Source organism: Pristis pectinata, chromosome 33, assembly GCF_009764475.1.
Source record: "Pristis pectinata isolate sPriPec2 chromosome 33, sPriPec2.1.pri, whole genome shotgun sequence".
Lineage (NCBI taxonomy): Eukaryota > Metazoa > Chordata > Chondrichthyes > Rhinopristiformes > Pristidae > Pristis > Pristis pectinata.
In genome coordinates this window covers 10,603,963-10,624,974 of record NC_067437.1, presented here as the reverse complement: position 1 = coordinate 10,624,974, position 21,012 = coordinate 10,603,963, and the positions used below count along the sequence as shown (strand labels likewise).

Sequence of the window (21,012 nt, the reverse complement as noted above, 5' to 3'; positions counted from 1 at the left end):
CATCCAGTTCTCATTAACCGATCACCTGCCAGCATTGATTCAAATAAAGAGAGGGAATCAAAAGCTGCCTGAAAATTGTTCCTTGTAACCATCCCCAATAGACAGACATTGACTGCCCTGGTCTATCCTGAGAGGTTGGTGTAGAACAGGACAAACAAATCCACACACCAGTTTTTCAGACTCTACTAAAACCTAAATCAATATGATTGAATGAATTTATAGTGTGAAAGAGTTTTTTTTGCTTGCTTTCTCCTGTAATTTCAGCAAACTTTTGCATAAAAAAATCCCTACAAACTTCTCTCCAGACTCTCAGTCTGATCCCCCGTCAAGATGAATAGCGAAGAAGAGACATTTTGTAGCAGGAGTTGGATCAGAAAATTACAGAGATGTCTCCACATGCGTCCACAAAGACATACATTTCTGTAGCACCTTTTACAACACCTGGACCACTTTATAGCCAATAAAGCACTTTAGAACGTGTAGTAACAGCTTGTAATGAAGGGACTGCAGCAGCCAATCTGTGCACAGCAAGCTCTCACATTGAGGAGAATAACTATTTTATTTTCTTACCACCTTATTTCCAGTGATGTTGGTTGAGGTTTAAACATTGACTGCAGGGCACAGAGAACATCCTGCTTTTCAAAATAGTTGCCATTACTTTCACCTAATGAGCCAGATAGAGGCTCCATTCAGCACTTCATCTGGAAGGCAACATCCCAAAACAGTGCAGAACTCCCTCTGTTCTGGCATTGCAAGCTTCTGTCTTGGCTCAAGTACTAGCACAGGACTTGAACTCACAGCGCATTGAAATGTAAGTGAATGACACCCAAAGCGTCGATGTTTCACCCACTGCTGGATGTGACTCCCAGCTAATTGGGGCCCTTAAAAACAGCTGGACAGGTACACAGTGATAAGATTATTGAACAGTTCCCTTATACGATGAGATGGACTTTTGACCTCACAATCTATTTCGTTATGACCCTTGCTCCTTATTGTCTACCTGCAATGCACTTCCCTGTAGCTGCGACACTTTACTCTGTATTCTGTTATTGTTTTTACCCTGTACTGCCTCAATGGACTCTGTACTACGTCAATGCACTCTGTACTACCTCAATGTACTGTGTAATGAATTGATCTGTACAAACTGTATGCAAGACAAGTTTTTCACTGTACCTTGGTACAAGTGACAATAATAAACCAATACCAATACCAATACATGGAAAGGAAAAGCTTAGAGGATTATGGGCAAATGGGGCTGGCTTGGATGGGCATCTTGGCTGGCATGGACCAGTTGGGCCGAAGGGCCTGTTTCTGTGCTGTATGGCTCCATGACTCAATGGGAGGGCTCAGTAAGTGGTGCCATTGGGGTAAATCAAGTTATGGGATGGGGAGTTCAACATATATATCAGGTTAAAGAGTTTCCCCCATTAATGTAAACACAGGCCACTTAAAAGGGCAGGCCTCTGATATAGAACATAGAACACTACAGCACAGTACAGGCCCTTCAGCCCACAATGTTGTGCCGACATTTTATCCTGCTCTAAGATCTATCTAACCCTTCCCTCCCACATAGCCCCTATTTTTCTGTCATTCATGTGTCTATCTAAGAGTCTCTTAAATGTCCCTAATATATCTGCCCCCACAACCTCTGCCCGCAGTGCGTTCCACGCACCCACCACTCTCTGTGTAAAATACTTACCCTTGACATCCCCCTTATACCTTCCTCCAATAACCTTAAAATTATGTCCCCTTATGTTAGCCATTGTTGCCCTGGGAAAAAGTCTCTGACTGTCCACTCAATCTATGCTTCTTATCATCTTGTACACTGCCTTGAAATTGATTGATGTCTTCCCCATGATGGTGATGAACAATGTGCCCACACCTCACTGTGCCCAGCAGGAATAATAAATGTTCATTGCCTCTGGTTTAAGATCCTGGAACTCTCATCCAGTAGTACCATCGCCATACAGACTGCAGCAGCTCAAGAATGTGGCTCACCTCCTCAAGGGAGTGCCTGAGGATGGGCAATAAACCCTGCACGAGGATGTTCAAGTGTTCATCTCTCCATCCTCCTCCGTTCTGCACACCTCGTGGGCAGGACACCTCCCTGGTTGCACTTCCCCAGGTGTGCATACAGGACATTTGCACGTTCAGTCAGCTGCTTAATCTGCTGCACATTTGCACTTATTATCTCCAGCCGACAGCTCGGTGATTTTTCACCAATTTGCAACTCAACACAAAGACCAGCAAACACGAAAGAAATGATTGCCCAGACTGAGCACTTACTGACAAATGGGAGGTGGTTCTTCTCAAACCTGAGTTGCTTTTAACTCAAAATAAATGTGAGAGGAGAGGAGAGGACAATGGGACCTGCACTTCATTCTGTGGCCGACAGCTGGTGGCAGCATTGTAAATATGGCATTTCCCTAGCCTTGTGCCTCAGTTAACAAGAAAAGGGACTGGTCATTCAGCCCCTGAAGCCTGTTCTGCCATACAATGAGATCATGGTGTGTCTATATCTTAACCCCATCTACCTGCTTTGCATCTGTGACCTTCAGTAACTTTGACCAATAAAACCTATGTCAGTTTTGCTATTTTCCACTGACTCGCCCTTCCACTATCTACCCACACTAGTTTTGGGGATGGGATGGGGTGAGGACATGTTGGGTTCAACCCACTCACTTGTTCTGGGTTCTCACTACCCGAGGACACAGTCTCTCTCGATCTAGCTTTAGATTAGAATTAGACAACCCCTTGAATTTAGCAGTCTGAACTGCACAGAAGGATTGGTTTTCTGAGTGTGTGTTACTCAACCAATGGGAGTGCACTTTGGAATACCACTGATAGATTCCCTGTGATTCCAAAACTTCCTCTCCATGCTGCAGGACCCTGGGTTAGGAGAAAGTTGGCCCTAAAAATGTCTTTTTATTTTGAGCGCCCAAAGGGATCCAGGGAACAGAATGGCTTTCAGTTCTGACCTCAGTGTCAACACCAAGCTGAACCTGGATATCCCGTTCAGGTGAAACAAGTTTAGATGCAGAATTAAACATCCTACCTCACATCTTGATTCTAAAAATCTGAGTGAGCTGTACCCCAGTACCAGACTCCCAGTCCCCCTTCTGGACAAGAGGCACTGAGTGTCCAAGGTTGCTAAACTGGGGAATATCCTTGACCTCATTTCAGCCTTTTCCCAATTCATTGCACCAGATTGTTTGCAGTGTCCAGGACAAAAAGATCTGATTTGGGTTTGATTTCAAACCAAGGATGGTGAATCAGTTGGTACATTAACCCTCCCTGGCATCTATTTGATTGCGTAGAAGATCTAAAAGAAAAACAGTTCGCTACACAGTAGTGTAGCGGTTAGCGTAACGCTATTACAGCTCCAGCGACGGGGTTCAATTCCAGCCGCTGTCTGTAAGGAGTTTGAACGTTCTCCCCATGACTGCGTGGGTTTCCTCTGGGTGCTCCGGTTTCCTCCCACATTCCAAAGACGTAGGGGTCAGGAAGTTGTGGGCAGGCTATGTTGGCGCCAGAAGCGTGGCGACACTTGCGGGCTGCCCCCAGAACACTCTACGCAAAAGATGCATTTCACTGTGTGTTTCGATGTACATGTGACTAATAAGGAAATCTCTCTCTCTTTAAATTGGAGGTTAGGATTTTTAAAAAAAACAATGAGAATCCATCAGTGCTATTTGGAATCGTTGGCAGACAAGAATGCTACGGCACATCTTCAACATGCCAGTCTTTTGACAGACAATCTGACTAGTCCCACACCTTCCTGTAAGCTTTTCCTTTTGAAGAATTTATCGCATTCCCTTTTTTTATATAAGTCTTACTGGGCAGCACAGTGGTACAGCATTTAGTGCTGCCCCCCAGCTCCAGCGATCCAGGTTCAATCCTGACCCCCGGTGCTGTACGAGTGGAGCTTGCACGTTCTCCCTGTCACTGTGTGGGTTTCTCCCGAGCGCTCCGGTTTCCTCCCCCATTCCAAAGACGTGCTGGTTGTTAAGTAAGATTGACTGGTGTAAATTATCCTGTGTATGGCTGGGACAACCAAGTGGAGTTGATGGATATGTGAGAGAGAATAGATTACAGGGAATTAAGTGGGGGGAGAGGGAATGCAGTGAGAGCTAGCATAGACTGGATATAGTGAATGGCCTCTTCCTATGTCATAGGACAGTGAGAGATGCTGCTGAATTAATTCAGAGAACAATTATTAAGCCTCCTGGCTGAGAATTTGAATCAGGTTTAAGAAAATACACTTGGAACTAAAAAGCTGGACTCAGTAACATAAAAGTAAAACAGGGCCATTGATTTGTTTAAGAAAATCTGCCACCTTAAAGCAGCCAATCAGAGATACCAATCCCACACTATGTTAGCCCTGCCTTCCAATGTAGCCGTTCACCTGGACAGAAATAGGGGTCAGTGGGCAGTTTGCGAGACCACTGCTGCTATGATGAGGGACCAGCAGTAAATCATCTTGAAATAATCCTCCATGCGACACGTCATTCTCTGTGCTGAGGGGTCTGGGGCTGTGTGGGAGTTATCTTAAGGATGGTAACACATATGCTGGCGGTTAACCAGAATTTCATGGAGCTAATCTCGTTAAATCTGTTGAAGCAAATGTCTAGACCAAAAGGCACTTTGGGCCTGTGGACCATGCTATGCCATGTAATGTGTAAATGGATAAAAGCACTTGCACTTATATAGCACCTTTCATGACCTCACAACCTACATGAGGGAATGGCAGCCTTTTTAAATTGTAGTCGCTTTTATAATGATGGAGACAGGCAACCAAGTTGTACACAACAAGATCCCACAAACAGCAGTGTGGCAATGCCGAGATAATTAATTTTAGTGGCATTGATTGAAAGGTTGTTAAGAAGGTGTATGGAGTGTTGGCCTTCATTAGTCGGGGTATTGAGTTCAAGAGCCATGAGGTGATGTTGCAGGCTCTATAGAACTCTGGTCAGACCACACTTGGAGTATTGTGTTCAATTTTGTTCGCCTCATTATAGGAAAGATGTGGAAGCTTTAGAGAGGGTGCAGAGGAGATTTACCAGGATGCTGTCTTGATTAGAGAGCATGCCTTATGAGGATGGGTTGAGTGAGCTGGGGCTTTTCTCTTTGGAGAGAAGGAGGATGAGAGGTGACTTGATAGAGGTGTACAAAATCATAAAAGGCATAGATCGAGTGGACAGACAGAGGCCTTTTCCCAGGGCGACAATGGCCTACATGAGGGGACATAATTTTAAGGTGATTGGAGGAAGGTATAAGGGGGAAGTCAGGGGTAAGTTTTTTACACAGAGTGGTGGGTGCGTGTAATGCACTGCCGGCAGAGGTTGTGGGGGCAGTTACATTAGGGACATTTAAGAGACTCTTAGACACATGAATGATAGAAAAATAGGGGGCTATGTGGGAGGGAAGGGTTAGATAGATCTTAGAGCAGGATAAAATGTCTGCACAACATTTTGGGCCAAAGGGCCTGTACTGTGCTGTAGTGTTCCATGTTCTATGTTCTATGAAAGGTAAATATTGGACCTGGGACACCAGGTAGAAGTCCCCTGAGCTTCTTTGAATTAATGTTTCTTATGACCACCTGAGGGGACAGTGAGGAATGGGTTTAACGTCTCACTGGAAAGACAGTAGATCACTGGGAGTGTCTGCTTAATTATTTGCTAGATCAGTTCCCACTGCTCAATAGAAAAGCAAGAGGAGGCCAAAGCTACGTAAGTAAGGTCAGGGATTGTGGGAAATTAGCCGCAAATTATATGTTGCCCTACAAGTTAATGTGCACCTTTAAAGGTGCAGTATGGGGTCACTACAAAGCACACCCATGAATGTTTTGGTTGTGGGTAAGCCACTGTAACCTTCAGTAGTGCCTAAGGTCTGGGGCTGGGGTCTACGGCTGGAAATTGGTGCTTTGTATGTGTGTGTATGTGCGTATGTGGGTGTGTGTGTCTTGGGGGTGGGGGAGAGTTGGGAATTCAATCAGAGTTGGGCCAATTGTGGATTGGGTGGGGGGTGTGGGGAATGAGATCACTGAGCAGCTGGGTGGAGTTGCCATTGTGTCAAGAGGGGTGAAGGAGACCAGGAAAATAATGGGAAATAAGCTGAGAAAATGCTGGAAACTCTTAGCGGGTCAGGCAGCATCTGTGGAGAGAGAAACACTTAATACTCCTGGTTGGACACTCTTCATCAGAACTGGGAAAGAGAGATAAAAATGGTAATTTTAAGTTGCAGAGAAGGTGGCAAACGGGGTGGGGGTGTGGATTGGTTAAAGGAAATATCTCTGACAGAGTGAGAACAGGTCAAATGGTTAGTGGTGCTGTTAGAGGGCGTTTATGTTTCCTTTTCTGTTCCATATTGCTAATAGCAGGGCTGTGGGATGTGCCCAGCAGGTCAAACTGTACCATTGGGGAGAGAAAAAGTGAGCCAAGAGCACAAATGGATGACTTACTGCACAATTGGCCCGTTCTGATAGAGACAGAGGAAATGAGTTACCTAATGTTGCAGAATTCAGTACTGAGTCCAGAGGCAGCAATGTGTCCAGATGGAAGACAAGTTGTTGTTCCTCAAGCTTGCCTTGGGAGGTCAACAGTGCAGGAAGCCTCAGACAGATAGGTTAAGGAGGGAATGGAATGGACAATTAAAGTGGCAGACAACAGGAGGCACAGAGTGATCTCAGGTGCTCACCTGATCTGCATTTGGTTTCTCCAGCGCAGAGGAGACCATGTTGTGAACACCAAAAGCAGTATACCAGATTGGAAGAAGTGCAAGTGAATATCGCTGCTTCACCTGGAAAGACTTGTTGGGACTTGTGGCAAGGAAAGAGGTGTTGCACCTCCTGGTAAGCAATGGGACTTACTTGAATGGGATCCTTGCATGGAGGAGTGCTGTTAATATACTAGTCTTTGCCCAAAGCAAGATGAAGAATGCTGTAAGAGAAGACTGGACAGTAAATGCCGTAAATTGCTGTAAGTGTGCATGTGTGTGTGTGCGTGTGTGTCTGTGTGTGTATGCTTGCGTGTATGTGTGTGTGTGCGTGTGTGTCTGTGTGTGTGTGCTTGCGTGTATGTGTGTGCGTGTGTGTGTGTATGTGTGTGTCTATCTGTGTGTGTGTGCACGCGTGTGTCTATCTGTGTATGTGTGTGTGTATATGTGTGTGCATGTGTATGTGTGTGTCTATCTGTGTGTGTGTATCTATGTGTGTGTGTGTGTGTGTGTGTGTGTGTGTGTGTGTGTGTGTGTGTGTGTGTTTGGGGTTGGGGAAAAATTAGGAATTCAATTGGGCCAATTGTGGATCGGGTGGGAGGTGAGGGGTGAGGTTGCTGGACCGCTGGGTGGGCCCAAGGATGAAGTGACTGGAAGTACCCCGCTGAATTTCCAGACTGGTGTGATTCTTACTTAAGACAGTGCAGAAAAAGGCCATTCAGTCCACTGGGAGAATGCTAGCCCCCAAAAAGATCAGTCCCATCACTTTCTCTTTTTCCTTGTAGCCCTGCAACGTATTCCTTCCCACATGTCCATAAATTGCCTTTTTTGCCACTTCTCTACACTGGAGGTAATTTGCAGTGTTTAATGGATCTACTGTGATGTATTTGGGATGTGAGACGAAACCCTCATGGTCTTGGGGTAAGGGATGTACCTGGAGCTGTGAGGCAACTGCTCTACCAAATGCGCTACCACCTGATTCAACATTCGAAGGAAAATTGATATTCAGAAACGTACCACTGAGGAACCTGTCTGAATATCTAGGTCATGGTGATTTCTCTGAGATGTTGACTCATTTTCTGGGACTTGGTTTGAAGCTTCAGGCAGTTTTGTGCTTTGTGCAATAAACACGATTATGAGCCAGTACAAGAAAATCTTAATTTTAAGGTGTCTTCAATCCCTAATGTAACAAATGTCTTTTCTTCCTGGAGATTTTAAGGGACATCTTAACTAAGGAGGTAGAGAGGTTCAGGGAGCTCAAGACCCAAGGCAACTGATGCACGGCCAGTTGTGATGGAGCGATTAAATTTGAGGATGTACAAAAGAATACAGAGATCTTGGAGGGAGGAGGAAGGTCCTGGAGATAGGGAGGGATGAACCCCTGGATTTGAAAACAAGGATGAAAATATGGAATAACTGGCATCCAGTGTAGGTGAGGGAGCTCTGGATGAAAGGTCAACAGGATTTGGGTTATCTTTGGAGATACAAGAGACTGCAGATGCTGGAATCTGGAGCAACACACAAGATGATGGACAAACTCAGTGGGTCAGGCAGCATCTATGGAGGAAAATAGACAGTCAACGTTTTGGGTCGAGACGCTTCATCTGGACTGCTAGTCCAGATAAAGGATCTTGATCTGAAATGTCAACTGTCCATTTTCCTCCATAGATACTGCCTGACCCGCTGAGTTCCTCCAGTATCTCTTGTGCTGGATTATCTTTGCACTGTTCGTTCATGGCATTGCTGGCAATGCCACCACTCATTGTCCATCCCAAAGTGCTCCTGAACCGAGGAGGCAATTAGAGCCAATTGCATTGGTTGGTCTGGAGTCACATATAGGCCAGTCTAGCTAAGGTTGGCAGATTCCCTTCTCTCAAGGTCATTCGTAAATTGGATGGGTTTTTAAAACAATCTGATAGTTTCATGGTTATAATTACTGAAATTAGCTTTTTTTTTAAGAAATAAATTCCAGATTTATTTAGTTTCCTCGAATTAAATTCCCAGCAGCTGTGCTGGGATTCAAACTCATGGCACCAGTTCAGTGCTCTGGCTGCTAACTCGACACCAGCATGCCCACATTAGTACACTGGCAGGAAAGATTTGGATAACGTCAAGACTACAGAGAATAGAACAAGGAATTATGACCAGGATGCTGTTCTAATGGAAATACAGACCTGGATAAAGGCGCCAACAAATGAGAGGTGAACAGGGGATGTTACAGATGGAGATAGGTGGTCTAACTGAAGACCAAAGCTTAACTCAACGAAGGCCCAGATGAATTCCTTCTGTGCTGTAACATTCTGTGATCCTGATTCTTTCTGATGCTGTTAACATATACTGTGAGACATGTGCTAAAAGAGACATATTAAGTATAGATGTATCCATTACAGGTATAAAATTCCCACCTGGTGTTCAAATCCATAAATGACCTTGACATCAGGAACCTCCTACAACCCCTTATTATCTCTACTCTCTAAACTTCTGGCCCCTTGTCCATTTTGCCTCTCTGCTAAAACATTGGTGGCTGTACCATCAGTTGCCCAGGTCCCAGACTTTGAGTAACTCTCTCCCTTCCATTAAGACCTGCTTCAGTGACCAAGCCTTTGGACCCCTGAGCCTTTCACCTCCTGAGTATGTACGCAGTGCTACACTTGTCAGAGGTGTCAGGTTTTGAGTGAGATGCTCCACTGAGGTCCCCGTCCCTCTCCAAGGGGACTCTAAAAATTCCGCAGCCACCATTTTGAAGAGGATTACTTGGGGGGGTGGGGGGGGGGTTGGGTCCCAATCTCCACCGGTGCCCAGGGCCAATATATAACCCTCCACCATCATTACATCAGCACAGATTGTTGTGGGAACTTGCTGTGCGCAGATTGGCTGACATTACAATAATGACAACGTATCAAGAAGTATTTCACTGGCTTCAAATCACTTTGGATGGATTGAATGTGACAGAAAAGATGTTATAGAAACATGAATCTTTCTGTTGGCAGGTGTCTTTCAGACTGGTACCTGAAAGGAGAGGAAGAAAACCGGTCTCCTAGGGCACATGTGAAAGCAGTTCATACAGAGTAATCCTCTCTGGCCTCTCACACAGCTCCCATCGAAACCCCAGGAAGGATGAAGGTGTTCCTCTCTTATTCCATTGGCGCATGGCAAATTAAAACCTAGCTCCGTGCCATTACGAGCCCTCAACTCCAGACATACCACTCATCTCAGCACAGACAGCTGCAAAAGGTTACAAAAATTACAGGCTTGACACATTTTAATATATTATTTCTGTATAAATATTACATTTGGTACATCTGGAAGAATAAGTCTGATTTGGCACAAGCCAAATATTCAGAGCATGCATTTAAATAAAATGTGAATAAATAAATGCTTAAAAAAATAATATTTGTATGAACACTTCTTTGAAGCAAACTCTCCAAAATCCTACAACAGGAACTGTTTCCAGCAAGCCCAGATGGTTTTAGGCGTCTTTTATTGGACCCCAGATGGTTCCAATGAGATCTGTGCTGCTTATTTTAAGATCTTGACGCCCATCTCCTGCCATACAGAACCTGCAAACGTACATCACCTTTCCTGTTCATTGGCCATTATCTGCAGCTAAGGCCTATGCTATCACTGTCGATGCTTAGGAGCCTAAACTGAGCTATTTCTACCCCCCTCCCCCCCCGCTGCCCCACTCCTCCCTTCCCTCCCTCCCTTCCCTCTCCCCCACCCCATGTCCTCACTTCTCAGACTTGAGGGGGGAAACTGCAGAGATTTCTTACAACCTGCGCAAACTTTCACACATTCTCTTTTGGATCTTAGCGACTGTTTTATCAAGCAGCGTTACATTCTTCGTTGAGTTTGGAAGTTGAGAGGAGAACAAAACTGAAGAGAAAACATTTTTGCAACCCAGGCTTTGCAGGCCACCCACGCACTTGAGAGTTGAATTAATGCGACCTTTTTTTTTCTTTTGGGTGCACACAAACAGCACGAGATAACCAGTTTCCATAACTCTTACGTGATGAGGTAAACCAAGTGTTTCGACCAGTTTGCTTATTTTTAAAAAAAATACACGCATGTGGTGCCATAAACTCATCTTTTCTTCTTTTGCATTGTGGCTTTGCACTCATTCCTGGTCTGGACCTGGGTGGTTGGTTGCCTGTGTGCTACTTTAATGCCCTCGGTCCCCTCCTCTTGGTCAGGGCATTGACCTTCCAAACTGGTGGCGGGGTGGTTGTTTCTGCAGAGGTGGGACACCCAGGAGGGGGCCGTTAAGAACCCTTGCTGGTCAATGCTATAAAACTGTTTGGCACCTCTGCCTCTGGAGACTGCATCCAAAGTGCCTGTGCTATTACATTTTTTGATCGGAGTGGGTGGCGATGGCGAGGGGGAGAAGAGGGAGGTCAGCGAGAGGCTGCTGAGGGTCTCTGAGTGCTCACTGTTGGTTCTCAGAGAGTGGGCGACCCCTTCCTCGTCGGACGGCTCGATGGAGTCCTGATACGTGCATCCCGGGCTCGTGCTGCCTCCGCTGCTTTGACTCCGGTGGTGGCCCCGCATCTTCTGGAGCCCGAGGCCCCGCCAGTGTTGGGCGCTGTTTGGCCGGGGAGGAGGCAGGAAGGAAGGAGTGGTTCTTTGGGGGGAAGGGGCCGTGCAGACCATCGGGAGGGGCAGCGGGTTCTGAGGTGACACCGTAAGTCTCAGGCTGTCCTCCAGCATTGTGTGAAGGCTGTCCACCGACTCATCGCTCAGCGAGGCATCACGGATGGCAACCTGTGGAGAAGATAAACCACCCCTTACCAACACTTGCACTTCCACCAAGAAGGTCAAAGTTGCCCAGTGCCAGCGTTTAACCAATGAGCAGGCATTTCTCAGGGTCGTAGGGGTCAGAAGCTCGTTGTTGACTCTTTACTGAGGGAAGGTAGTTGATGACACATTTAAAAGATATTTGGAAAAGCACGTGGCTTAGAGGGAAAGGTTTAGAGGGACATGGGCCAAATGCGGGCAAATGGGACTAGCTCAGGTTCGCACCTTAGTCAGGATGGATGAGTTGGGCCTGTTTCCGTGCTGTATGACTCTATGACTCCACGATGGTCTGATCCCACAGTGCTTCTCTTTGGCAATATCCAATACAAGGCAAACATTTCAATGGGTTCCATTTGCAAGCCATCAATCTTTGCCCGGCACTTCCTCAATTGCAATGTGTGCATGGTGTTGTCTGTGGTTCACTGGCCTTCCACTCACTGTGGAAAGTGACAGGTTCAAGTCCCACTCCAGAGGACCAAATCTACTGAGTCCCCCGGGAGTGCCACACTGTTGAAGGTTCAGCGAGATAATCGATGAACTAAACTATTTACTGATTAGCTGGGATCAAGATTGGTCTGGTGAACAGCCCCGAGCTGATAAGAAAGGTTTACATTGAATGTTTTATATCCATGTGACAGCAAGTCTGGGGTTCTGATGGGTCTGGGTCTATGTGACAGCAAGTGTGATGGGGACTCCATCAGTGCAGAACCACACTAGGAGTCTTGACTTTGATGACGTACTCAAGTCTCTAGAGTGAGACTGAAACCCTGTCCTAGAGCAAACTTGCTAACCTCTGGGGCACTCTGATAAATGCTGGAGATGTGTGTAGTATTGCTGCTGTGCGAAGAAGCTTTGTGTCAAGTCTTTCCAGTAAAGGGCTTAATGATAACACCAAACTTCAGACTAAACCCAGCAGGTCAGGCAGCATCTATGGAGGGAGATGGACAGTTGAAGTTTCAGGTCGAGACCCTTTATCTGGACTGGCTTTTGTGTTACTCCAGATTCCAGCATCTGCAGTCTCTTGTGTCTTCAGACTGAACCCCATCTCTTACCGGATCTTTGGAATAGATCTTGCTGCTTCCAGTCGAACATGAAGCCAATCCAACACCCTTCACCTTACAAACAGGACTTCCCAGAACTGAGCCTGTAGGCTTGGCAGCTTGGATCTCTCCATGCAGGGCCAAGGAGCCCTGGATCTCCAGAACTGGGGGCTCACTGGCCCCTTTCACCCCCTCCTCCCCCACCCCCACCATCACAATCTGCCTATGATGTTCCCGAAGGATCTCCAACATCCCAGTCCTGGTCCTCATTCTCCAGGTCCAAAGAGCCCATTGCAACATCTGCCTCCCTGTAAGTTTGCCTCACTTTGTTGATCCGGACAAAGTTAGAGCCCAACTTTATGTCCCAAATTTGAATCCCCCAAGAAATAATTTCTTTGGCTTGAAACTTTTCTGATGAAGATGGTGCATTGGCATTTACTAAACAATTTCAGGATTAATGCCAGGGAAGAGTTGTCTTCAGCTCCATGTCTGAAGTTCTGGAATCCCAATATTCCCATCTCTTGATTCCAAGTTTTATTAAAACAATTAATTGACGAGATGTGAATGTCATTGGTAACGCCAGCATTTATTGTCCATCCCTCACGTCCCTGAACTGAGGAGTTAAACGTGAACAAATTGGTGGGTCTGGAGTCACACATCGGCCAGACCAAGTGAGGATGGGAGATTACATCCCGAGCAGGATGTTAGTGAACCGGATCGGGTTTATATTCCAGGTAAATTTAAGAAAGACACAAGAGATGCTGGGATCTGGAGCACAAAACAAACTACTGGAGGAGGGAGATTGTCCATGTTTCAGATTAAGACCCTGCATCAGGACCTCAGGATATTCCAAAGCACTTTAGCACCTCCCAGATTAAATTTAATTTAGAGTCCCCAGCTGCCATGGTGGGGTCTGAACTTGTGCCTCTGTCGCAAGTCCAGTAATTCAATCACGACGCAACCCCCTGTACCCATTATAATAAGCAAGCTAGCCAACCCAATCCATGACCACCCCTCCCCCCGACTCTTCCTGGAAAGTGACCCCATCCGAATGCGCTGACCTGCAGTGACCTACCTGCCTCTGCAGGGACCAGGTCAGGGTTGGAGACTGCAGCGAGGTCCAGGAACCAGAAGAGGGGATCTTGAGAGGCTGGCTGTTGCTGTCTTGGGTTGTGGGCGAGGGAGTCACTGGGTGGAAAAGCTCGGTGGTAAACTGAAGACAAGAAGAGGCTGACGGCCCCTGGGGGGGAGTGACTGAGAAAAAGCAACCAAGAGTTAAGCCCGGACACTTCTCCCCCCGATTCACTGGGAGCAGGGATCATAACCACTAACAATTCCACTTACTAATCACCTTTAATGTAGCAAGAGGTCTCAGGGATCATTAACAAACTAAAATCAATGCAAGTTATGTGAGGAATTGTTAGGACAGGTGACCAAAGTGTAGGTCCAAGGAACAGCTCAGGAAGATGGAGAGGGAGAAGTTTGGGAAGGGGTTCTAAATCATGCATTGAATAACCCAACTTATTACTTCGAGGCCTTTAGATCTTCTGTGCCAGTGTTAGCTCTTCAACTGAAGCTCTTTGATTCTAACCCTATTTCCATGCTCACTGTTTGTAGCATTTTATTCCCTCAATTTTCAAATGTGCATCCAGTACGAATGCATGCATGTGAATTTGAAGGGACGTGGAAGGTTGATGATTGAAGGGTGAAATCTGGAAACAATGTTGGTCCAACCAAAATAGATGTTTCTATTCTCTAAGCTCAGTTTCTCTCTCTGCTACAATGTTTTCTCTATTTCTCTATTTTGTCAACACTGCAAAGGCTAGTCCTCCCCTGAATCTCTCTCACTTGGAAGATCTTACTTCATCACGTTCAGTGCCTCAGAATATCCCAAAGCACTTCAAAGCCTATTAAGTACTTCTCAAGTATAGTCACATTTCAGACAAACTTTCATAAATGGTAGTGAGATAATTGACCAGATGATCTGTTGTTACTGATGTCAATTGAAGGACAGGTATTGGTCTGGACACCAGCAAGAACTCCCACTCTTTTCAAAACAGTGGCTATAGGATATTTTTCATCCATCCGAGAGAACAGATGGTTCCTTAGTTTAACTTCTCAACTGAAAGATAGTAATTCTGACAGCTTTACACTCCCTTGGTTCTGCACAAGGACTGACGGTCTCAACCAATGGAACTGATTAACTCCTGTTAACAGTACCCTCCACTATCTCTTGGGAAGAAATTTTAAAAAATTACTAGCTTAGTAAGGGAACCAGGAAACTACCAGATTATAAGAAAAACACATCTGGTTCGCATATGTCCTTGAGGGAAGGAAACCGACCATTTTTACCTGTTCGGCTCTATATGTGAGTCCTGGCTCACCAACATAGTTGAATTTTAACTGCTTCCTCGGTTCAAGGACAATGAGGGTTGGGCAATAAATGTTGGTGTTGCCAGCAATGGTCACATCCCAAAAGTGAAAAAAAATAAAGTTTGGCCTGAATTATGAATCCAAGGCCTATCTCTCCTTTCTCTGCATCTGTTGCCAAGTTACGGGACATTAGCACTACAGAGGTGCAGAAGAGATCTGGTAGGGTTGGAGGATTTTAGGTATGTAGAGACACCAGCTAGGCTGGTTTATTTTTCTTTAGAGCAGAAGAGACTAAGGGGAGAGGGGATTGAGGTGAGAGGCCAAGACAGAATGAAAAGGCAGGACCTACTTGCCTTGACAGAGAAGTTAATAATGAGAGGATGTAGATTTGTTAAGTGGATTAAAGTGAAGAGTTCACTTGATGAGTGTTAAGGGTATGAAACTCACTGGCTAAGAGTGAGCACATTTAAAAAGGACCCAGACCTGCATTTGAAGTGTTGTAAACTGCAAGGCTACAATTGCAAGGCTGAGCGCTGGGAATTGGGAATGATCTTTGGATGACAACGACACAATGGGTGCTGTAAATGTCTATGATTGGGGAAAGTGGGTGGTGTAGATGCAGAGATTGCCTCCTTAACCTCAAGTTCAACCCTGCCATTTCAAAAACTGAGTAATTAACAGACATTGTGATTAGATCTTGCTCCACTCTTCAAAGGACATGGATGGCATAAAAAGTATAAGGAAAAGAACCCTGTTTATTTCGGAGGTATGAAGTTTAATGTTTCTCCAGGGATCTTGTACATTAAAAGCACTTAGGAAGCCCTGGTGCTATGTGATCAGAAGCAGTAACCCAACAGCTAAGCACAATAGATTTGGGCACAGTAAGTTCTCAAAGGTTCAAGTTTTACAGTGCTTTCTATGCCTATTCTTTGATGTGGATTAATAAAAAGTAAGGAGTTTGGTGAAAGATTTCTGTGGATGCTGTATGCCCACAGGTTGAATTCAATGTTGGAGTCTACATTTTCAATTTAACATAAAACTTTGGATATTACAGCATGGTTGCATTGTAAATACACCATGAACCAAGTGTTCCTGAAAAGAGCCCTGGGGTGTTTATGGAATGCGTGTGTGAGTGTTACAGTGAGCCTCAGTTTCCTTAGATAAGGAGGTGGGAGCAGGGGGTGGGAGCAGGATATCATTGGGATTGTTGCCCTGGTCTCTACCCTGCTGACAAGTGGCTGTGTTACAGTTTGACTACCTGACCCAACTAAATGGGTCAGGTTTGGGCTGTGTTGAGTCATATTGGTCTGGTTCAGTTCTTTATCCTGGTCAGGATGATTTGCTCCGTATCACCACATGTTTCCTCTGCTCTTGATGAACTTGGGTGTTTCATCCTTAAAGAGGCCAATAGTGTGTTTGATTTTGTGATGGATGGGTCTGGTTTGGGGAAAAAAAATCAGAGTTGGGGCTCAGGTTAGGCAGTCAGGTCACGTTTTAATGTTATACTTAAGCAGAGAGTGCGTGTGAGAAAGGGGGAGTATAAGTGTGTGAGAGAGACTGTGTGAGTGTGAGCTTGAATGAGGGTGAGTGTGAGGTTAAATGAGGGTGTGAGAGAAAGAGGGAGTGTGTGTGTGTGTGAGAGAGACTATGCGAGACTGTATGAATGTGTGTGCAAGGGAAAGAGGGAAGTGTGAGAGAGAAACTGTATAAACGTGAGATGATACGAGTGTGTGAGTCTCAGAGTGAGCATGAGAATAAAGGTGGGGGGGGGGGCGGTAAATATGCCAGTGACCTCAATGAGAAGTTCCATGTGTGAAATGAACCGAACCCTGGAGAAAGGCATCAGATGGTCAGGACATTTCACACAGCGAGGATGGGATCGACAACCTCACTGTCAGCAATAACATCTCAGAGTTATAGCACAGAAGGAGGCTGTTCAGCCCATTGAGTCCCTGTCAGATCTCCAGTTACCTCGTCAGTCCTATTTTCCCAATCTTTCCTCATTCTCTCTCCAGTGCCTATCCAAAATGGCCAGATTTTCACCACCTTACAGACAGTGAGTTCCACTCTGTAGAAAAATAAAATCCTCACAATGTCCCAGTGTCTTTTGCCCTTCACTTAAATCTGTTCTCCTTGATCCTTGAACTAGCTGCTCATGGAAACAGCTGCCCTAAATAAACCCGCTAGGATTTTGTTCACCTCTGTCAAGTCTCCTCTCAATCTCCTCAGCTCCATGGAGAACAACCCCAACTTCTCTGGTCTAACCTTGCAGTTGAAATCAGTCGCCCCGCCATCTGTTTTGCACTTTCTCAAGGACTTTGACATCCTTCCTAAAATGTTGTGATCATAATGGGATGCAATGCTTGCATTGCCCTTGTGCTCAGTGTAAGAAACTGCCCTAAACCACTTCCAGGAATGGCATTAAACAAGTTCCATCACTGAGCCATAAATTAGGCAGGGGATCCAACCTCTGGTTAAAATGTAGCACTTAAAGAGAAACATAGAGGTGGAGAGGGAAGGTTGGAGATATGTTTAGGGAGAAATACAGGGCCTGTCAGCTGATGACACAGTCACCAATGATCAAATACTGAAGATCAGGCAGAGAGTTCTCCTTGTTAAGTACCAGTTGTCAAGTGGAACAAAGAGCTAGCACGGAAACAGGATCGGGCCATCACAAACAGTCAATACATTTATAAAAAGCAAAACTCGGAATAACTGCTCACCAGCAATCTGCTCTGTGGGCCCTGACTGTGTTGCGGTAAAGGCTTGGCCCAAAGTTGTATTCTCGGCTTGTGAAATATAACTGTTGTTTGGCAGCGACGCTGTTCTGTAAATCGCTGTTTCCTTCACTGTTAGCATATTTGAGCTGTCATTCTCAGTAACGCCATGACTATCTGTTCCTTCCTGTTAACGTAAAGCACACACACTATTATTTTTTACTTAAGGTGCAAAGAAACTCCATACCCTCAGTGCCACCATACATAGCAGCATTTAGACAGTGCTTTTAACATTGTAAAATATCTCATTGAACATCATTTCACAAGGAAGAACATGAATTATTTTTACATGCACAATATGTGGGCATGGCTGGAAAGGCAATTCCAAATTTCTTCCCAAGTAGGAAGAGCAGAGCCACCTTAACGAACCACTGCAGTCTCCATGGTGAAGCTGATTCCAGAGAGCTGATGGGTCCCAAGATCTAGACCCAGTGACAATGAAGGAACGGTAATATATTTCCAAGTTGGAATGGTCTGTGATTGGGAACTAGCAGGCAGTGGTATTCCCATACACCTGAAGCCCTTGTCTTTCTTGGGAGTAGAGGTTGTATATTTGGAAGGTTCTGTCAGAGTCACGTGGGTTGCTACAGTGCATCTGTGGGACAGTATACACTACAGCTGCAATGTATGCAGAGAATGAATGCTCAAGGTGGTGTACAGTGAATGCTTTGTCCTGGAAACTGTTGAGCTTCTTGAGTGAAACAAAAGATACTTCACATGTTCTTGTTTGTGCCTTCTGGGTGGTAGAAAGGCTTTGATGTCAGGAGGTAAGTGACTTGCTGCAGGATACCCAGCTTCTGACCTGCTCTTGTAGACATGGCATTTATGTGGCTGTTCAAGTTTATGGTCTGTGTTGATGGACTCAGTGCCGAAGGCAGATGCTTAGACTCCCTCTTGGTGGAGGCATCTTTGCCTGGCACATGCATGCTACTCATTATGTTGTCCAGGTCTTTCTGTATGCAGGCATGGGCTACTTCATTATGTTGTCCAGGTCTTTCAGTATGCAGGCATGGGCTGCTTCATTATGTTGTCCAGGTCTTTCAGTATGCAGGCATGGGCTGCTTCATTATGTTGTCCAGGTCTTTCAGTATGCAGGCATGGGCTGCTTCATTTGCTGAAGAGTAGTGAAAGGAATTGAATGCTGTGCAATCATCTGCAACATCCCCACAACCTTATGATGGAAGGGGGTGCTACTCAGATTTAATTAGGGCAACACCTTGACCAAAGATTTTGGCTTTAAGGACCATATTAATGAAGCAGATGGAAGGAGAGACAGAGAGGTTTAGGAAGGGAATTCCAGAAAAGGGGGGGCCTTGGTAGCAGAGGATTGGCAACAGAGATTAAACCTTGTGGTGATCAAAAGGTCAGAATTGGAGGAGTCCAGAGCTTTCAGAAGGTGACAGCTTCTACCTTTCCACCTTGCCATTGAAATCAGTTGCCCCGTCATCTGTTTTGCACCTTCTCAAGGACTTTGATGTCCTTCCTGAAGTGTGGTGATCAGAATGGGATGCAATGCTTGCACTGCGCTTGTGCTCAGTGTAAGAAACTGCCCTAAACCACTTCCAGGAATGGCATTAAACCAGTTCCATCATTGAGTCATAAATTAGGCAGGTGATCCAAACTTTGGTTAACAAAGTAGCACTGTAGCACTGTAAACAAAGTAGAACATTGTAGAGGTGGAGAGGAAAGGTTGGAGATATGGTTAGAGAGGGAATGCAGGGCCTGTCAGCTGAAGACACAGTCACCAATGAGCAAACACTGAAGATCAGGCAGGGAGTTCTCCTTGTTTAGTCCCAGTTGTCAAGTGGAACAAAGAGGTAGCACAGGAACAGGATCGGGCCATCACACACAGCAAATAACAAGTCTCTCTGGAGACCTTACACACCTTCTCATCATACTCCCTGGCCGTCAGTTGAGGTACACTCTCGTCTGAACTCAGGTCATCAGCCAAAACAACAGACGAGGATTTGTCCGAGAGGAAGTCTGAGGTCAGGGAGAACGCTTCTATCTCTGCGAGGTGGACCTGGAAAGAAACAGCAGATCCAGTGAGACCTGACCGGTCATCTCTGGGAGCAGGATTCCAATCTTTTGGAATGCCTTCACTGAGGCAAAAGGACCAGAGGAAAGATGAGATACTTATTTTTAAAACACAATCTGGAACAGACTGCCTGAAATGGTGGTGGAAGCAAATTCAGTGGTAACTATCTGATGGCTAAGTACTCATAGACACTGTGGGGAAAATGCAGGGTGAAGGAGAGTTATAGGAACAGGAAAGGCTATTCAGCCCATCGAGTCTATCCCACCATTAATTAGATCAAGGTCTGGTCTGTATCTTAACTCCACCTCCATCACTTTGTTTCCACAGTCCTTAATCCCACAACACTGCGCTTTCTCTGTAACACTACATTCTGCATTCTTTTCCCTTTTGCACTATCTCAGTGTACTTATGTAATAGGTAATTGGTTTATTATTGTCACATGTACCAAGATACAGTAAAAAAAACTATCTGCTTTGCATGCCATCCAGGTAGATAATTTCAAAACATAAGTACATCAAGGTAGTAACAAAGGGAAAAGCAAATGTCTGGAATGATCTGTCTGGATGGCATGCAAACAAAGCTTTTCACTGTATCTTGGTATGAATGAAAAAATAAACCAATTACCGATTACCAACAGTTTGTCAGTTTTAAGTTTTCCGGCTGGCATTCTCTCCCTCCAACCCCCCAAGCTCCAGGGGACAATGTTCCAGATTTCTATCAGACATCCACCTAATCAGATACTCTCTCTCTCTGGACGGGCACAGATTCAATGGGCTGAATTGCCTCTTTCTGCGCCGTATCAGTGCACAGTTTTATGAACAGAGTTTAGCTGCAGTACAGGGTTTATCAGAAGGAAAATGTGGCAGAATGCAATATGTGAATGAGTGGGTCACAGCTCTGCAATTAACTATCGCGCTGTTCAAACAGCCTCTAACCTCAATCTGTGTACAGCGCATTATCTCATAGTTGGAACAGATTGAAACCAACTGGTGGGCTTTGACTAAGACTGCAGAACAAAGGACACCATTCTTACTGCCTGAGATGATGCGCAGGCAGTCCGCCCATCGCGTGTGAAGTAATTATTGCACATCTGAACTTCTTCCAGACGGAACAGAAGTTGTTGGGAAGATCAGTGTTTAACTCGCTATTGTTACTTGTTGCCTTGTCTGGAGAAGTGCCTGATTAAAGAGAAGTCTTTGCTATTGTGAAGAACATTAAGAAACAGAAGCAGGAAGAGGCCATTCAGCCCATCACGCCTGCTCTACCATTCAATAAG

At 45.4% G+C, this 21,012-nt stretch overlaps 1 protein-coding gene across 1 annotated transcript in view; it reads right to left on the bottom strand.

The window, feature by feature from the left end:
- Positions 1-10,456: 10,456 nt before the first annotated feature.
- The window catches only part of cacna1ia (calcium voltage-gated channel subunit alpha1 Ia), a 196,721-nt gene continuing 186,165 nt past the window's right edge, over positions 10,457-21,012 (bottom strand). The window contains exons 32-35 of the mRNA XM_052042941.1: positions 19,584-19,721; positions 17,645-17,825; positions 13,624-13,802; positions 10,457-11,475 (exon numbers count right to left, since the gene is read on the bottom strand). Of these exons, the coding sequence (XP_051898901.1) occupies positions 10,798-11,475; positions 13,624-13,802; positions 17,645-17,825; positions 19,584-19,721 (1,176 nt within the window). The 3' untranslated portion in view covers positions 10,457-10,797. The remainder of the gene's footprint in view (positions 11,476-13,623; positions 13,803-17,644; positions 17,826-19,583; positions 19,722-21,012) is intronic.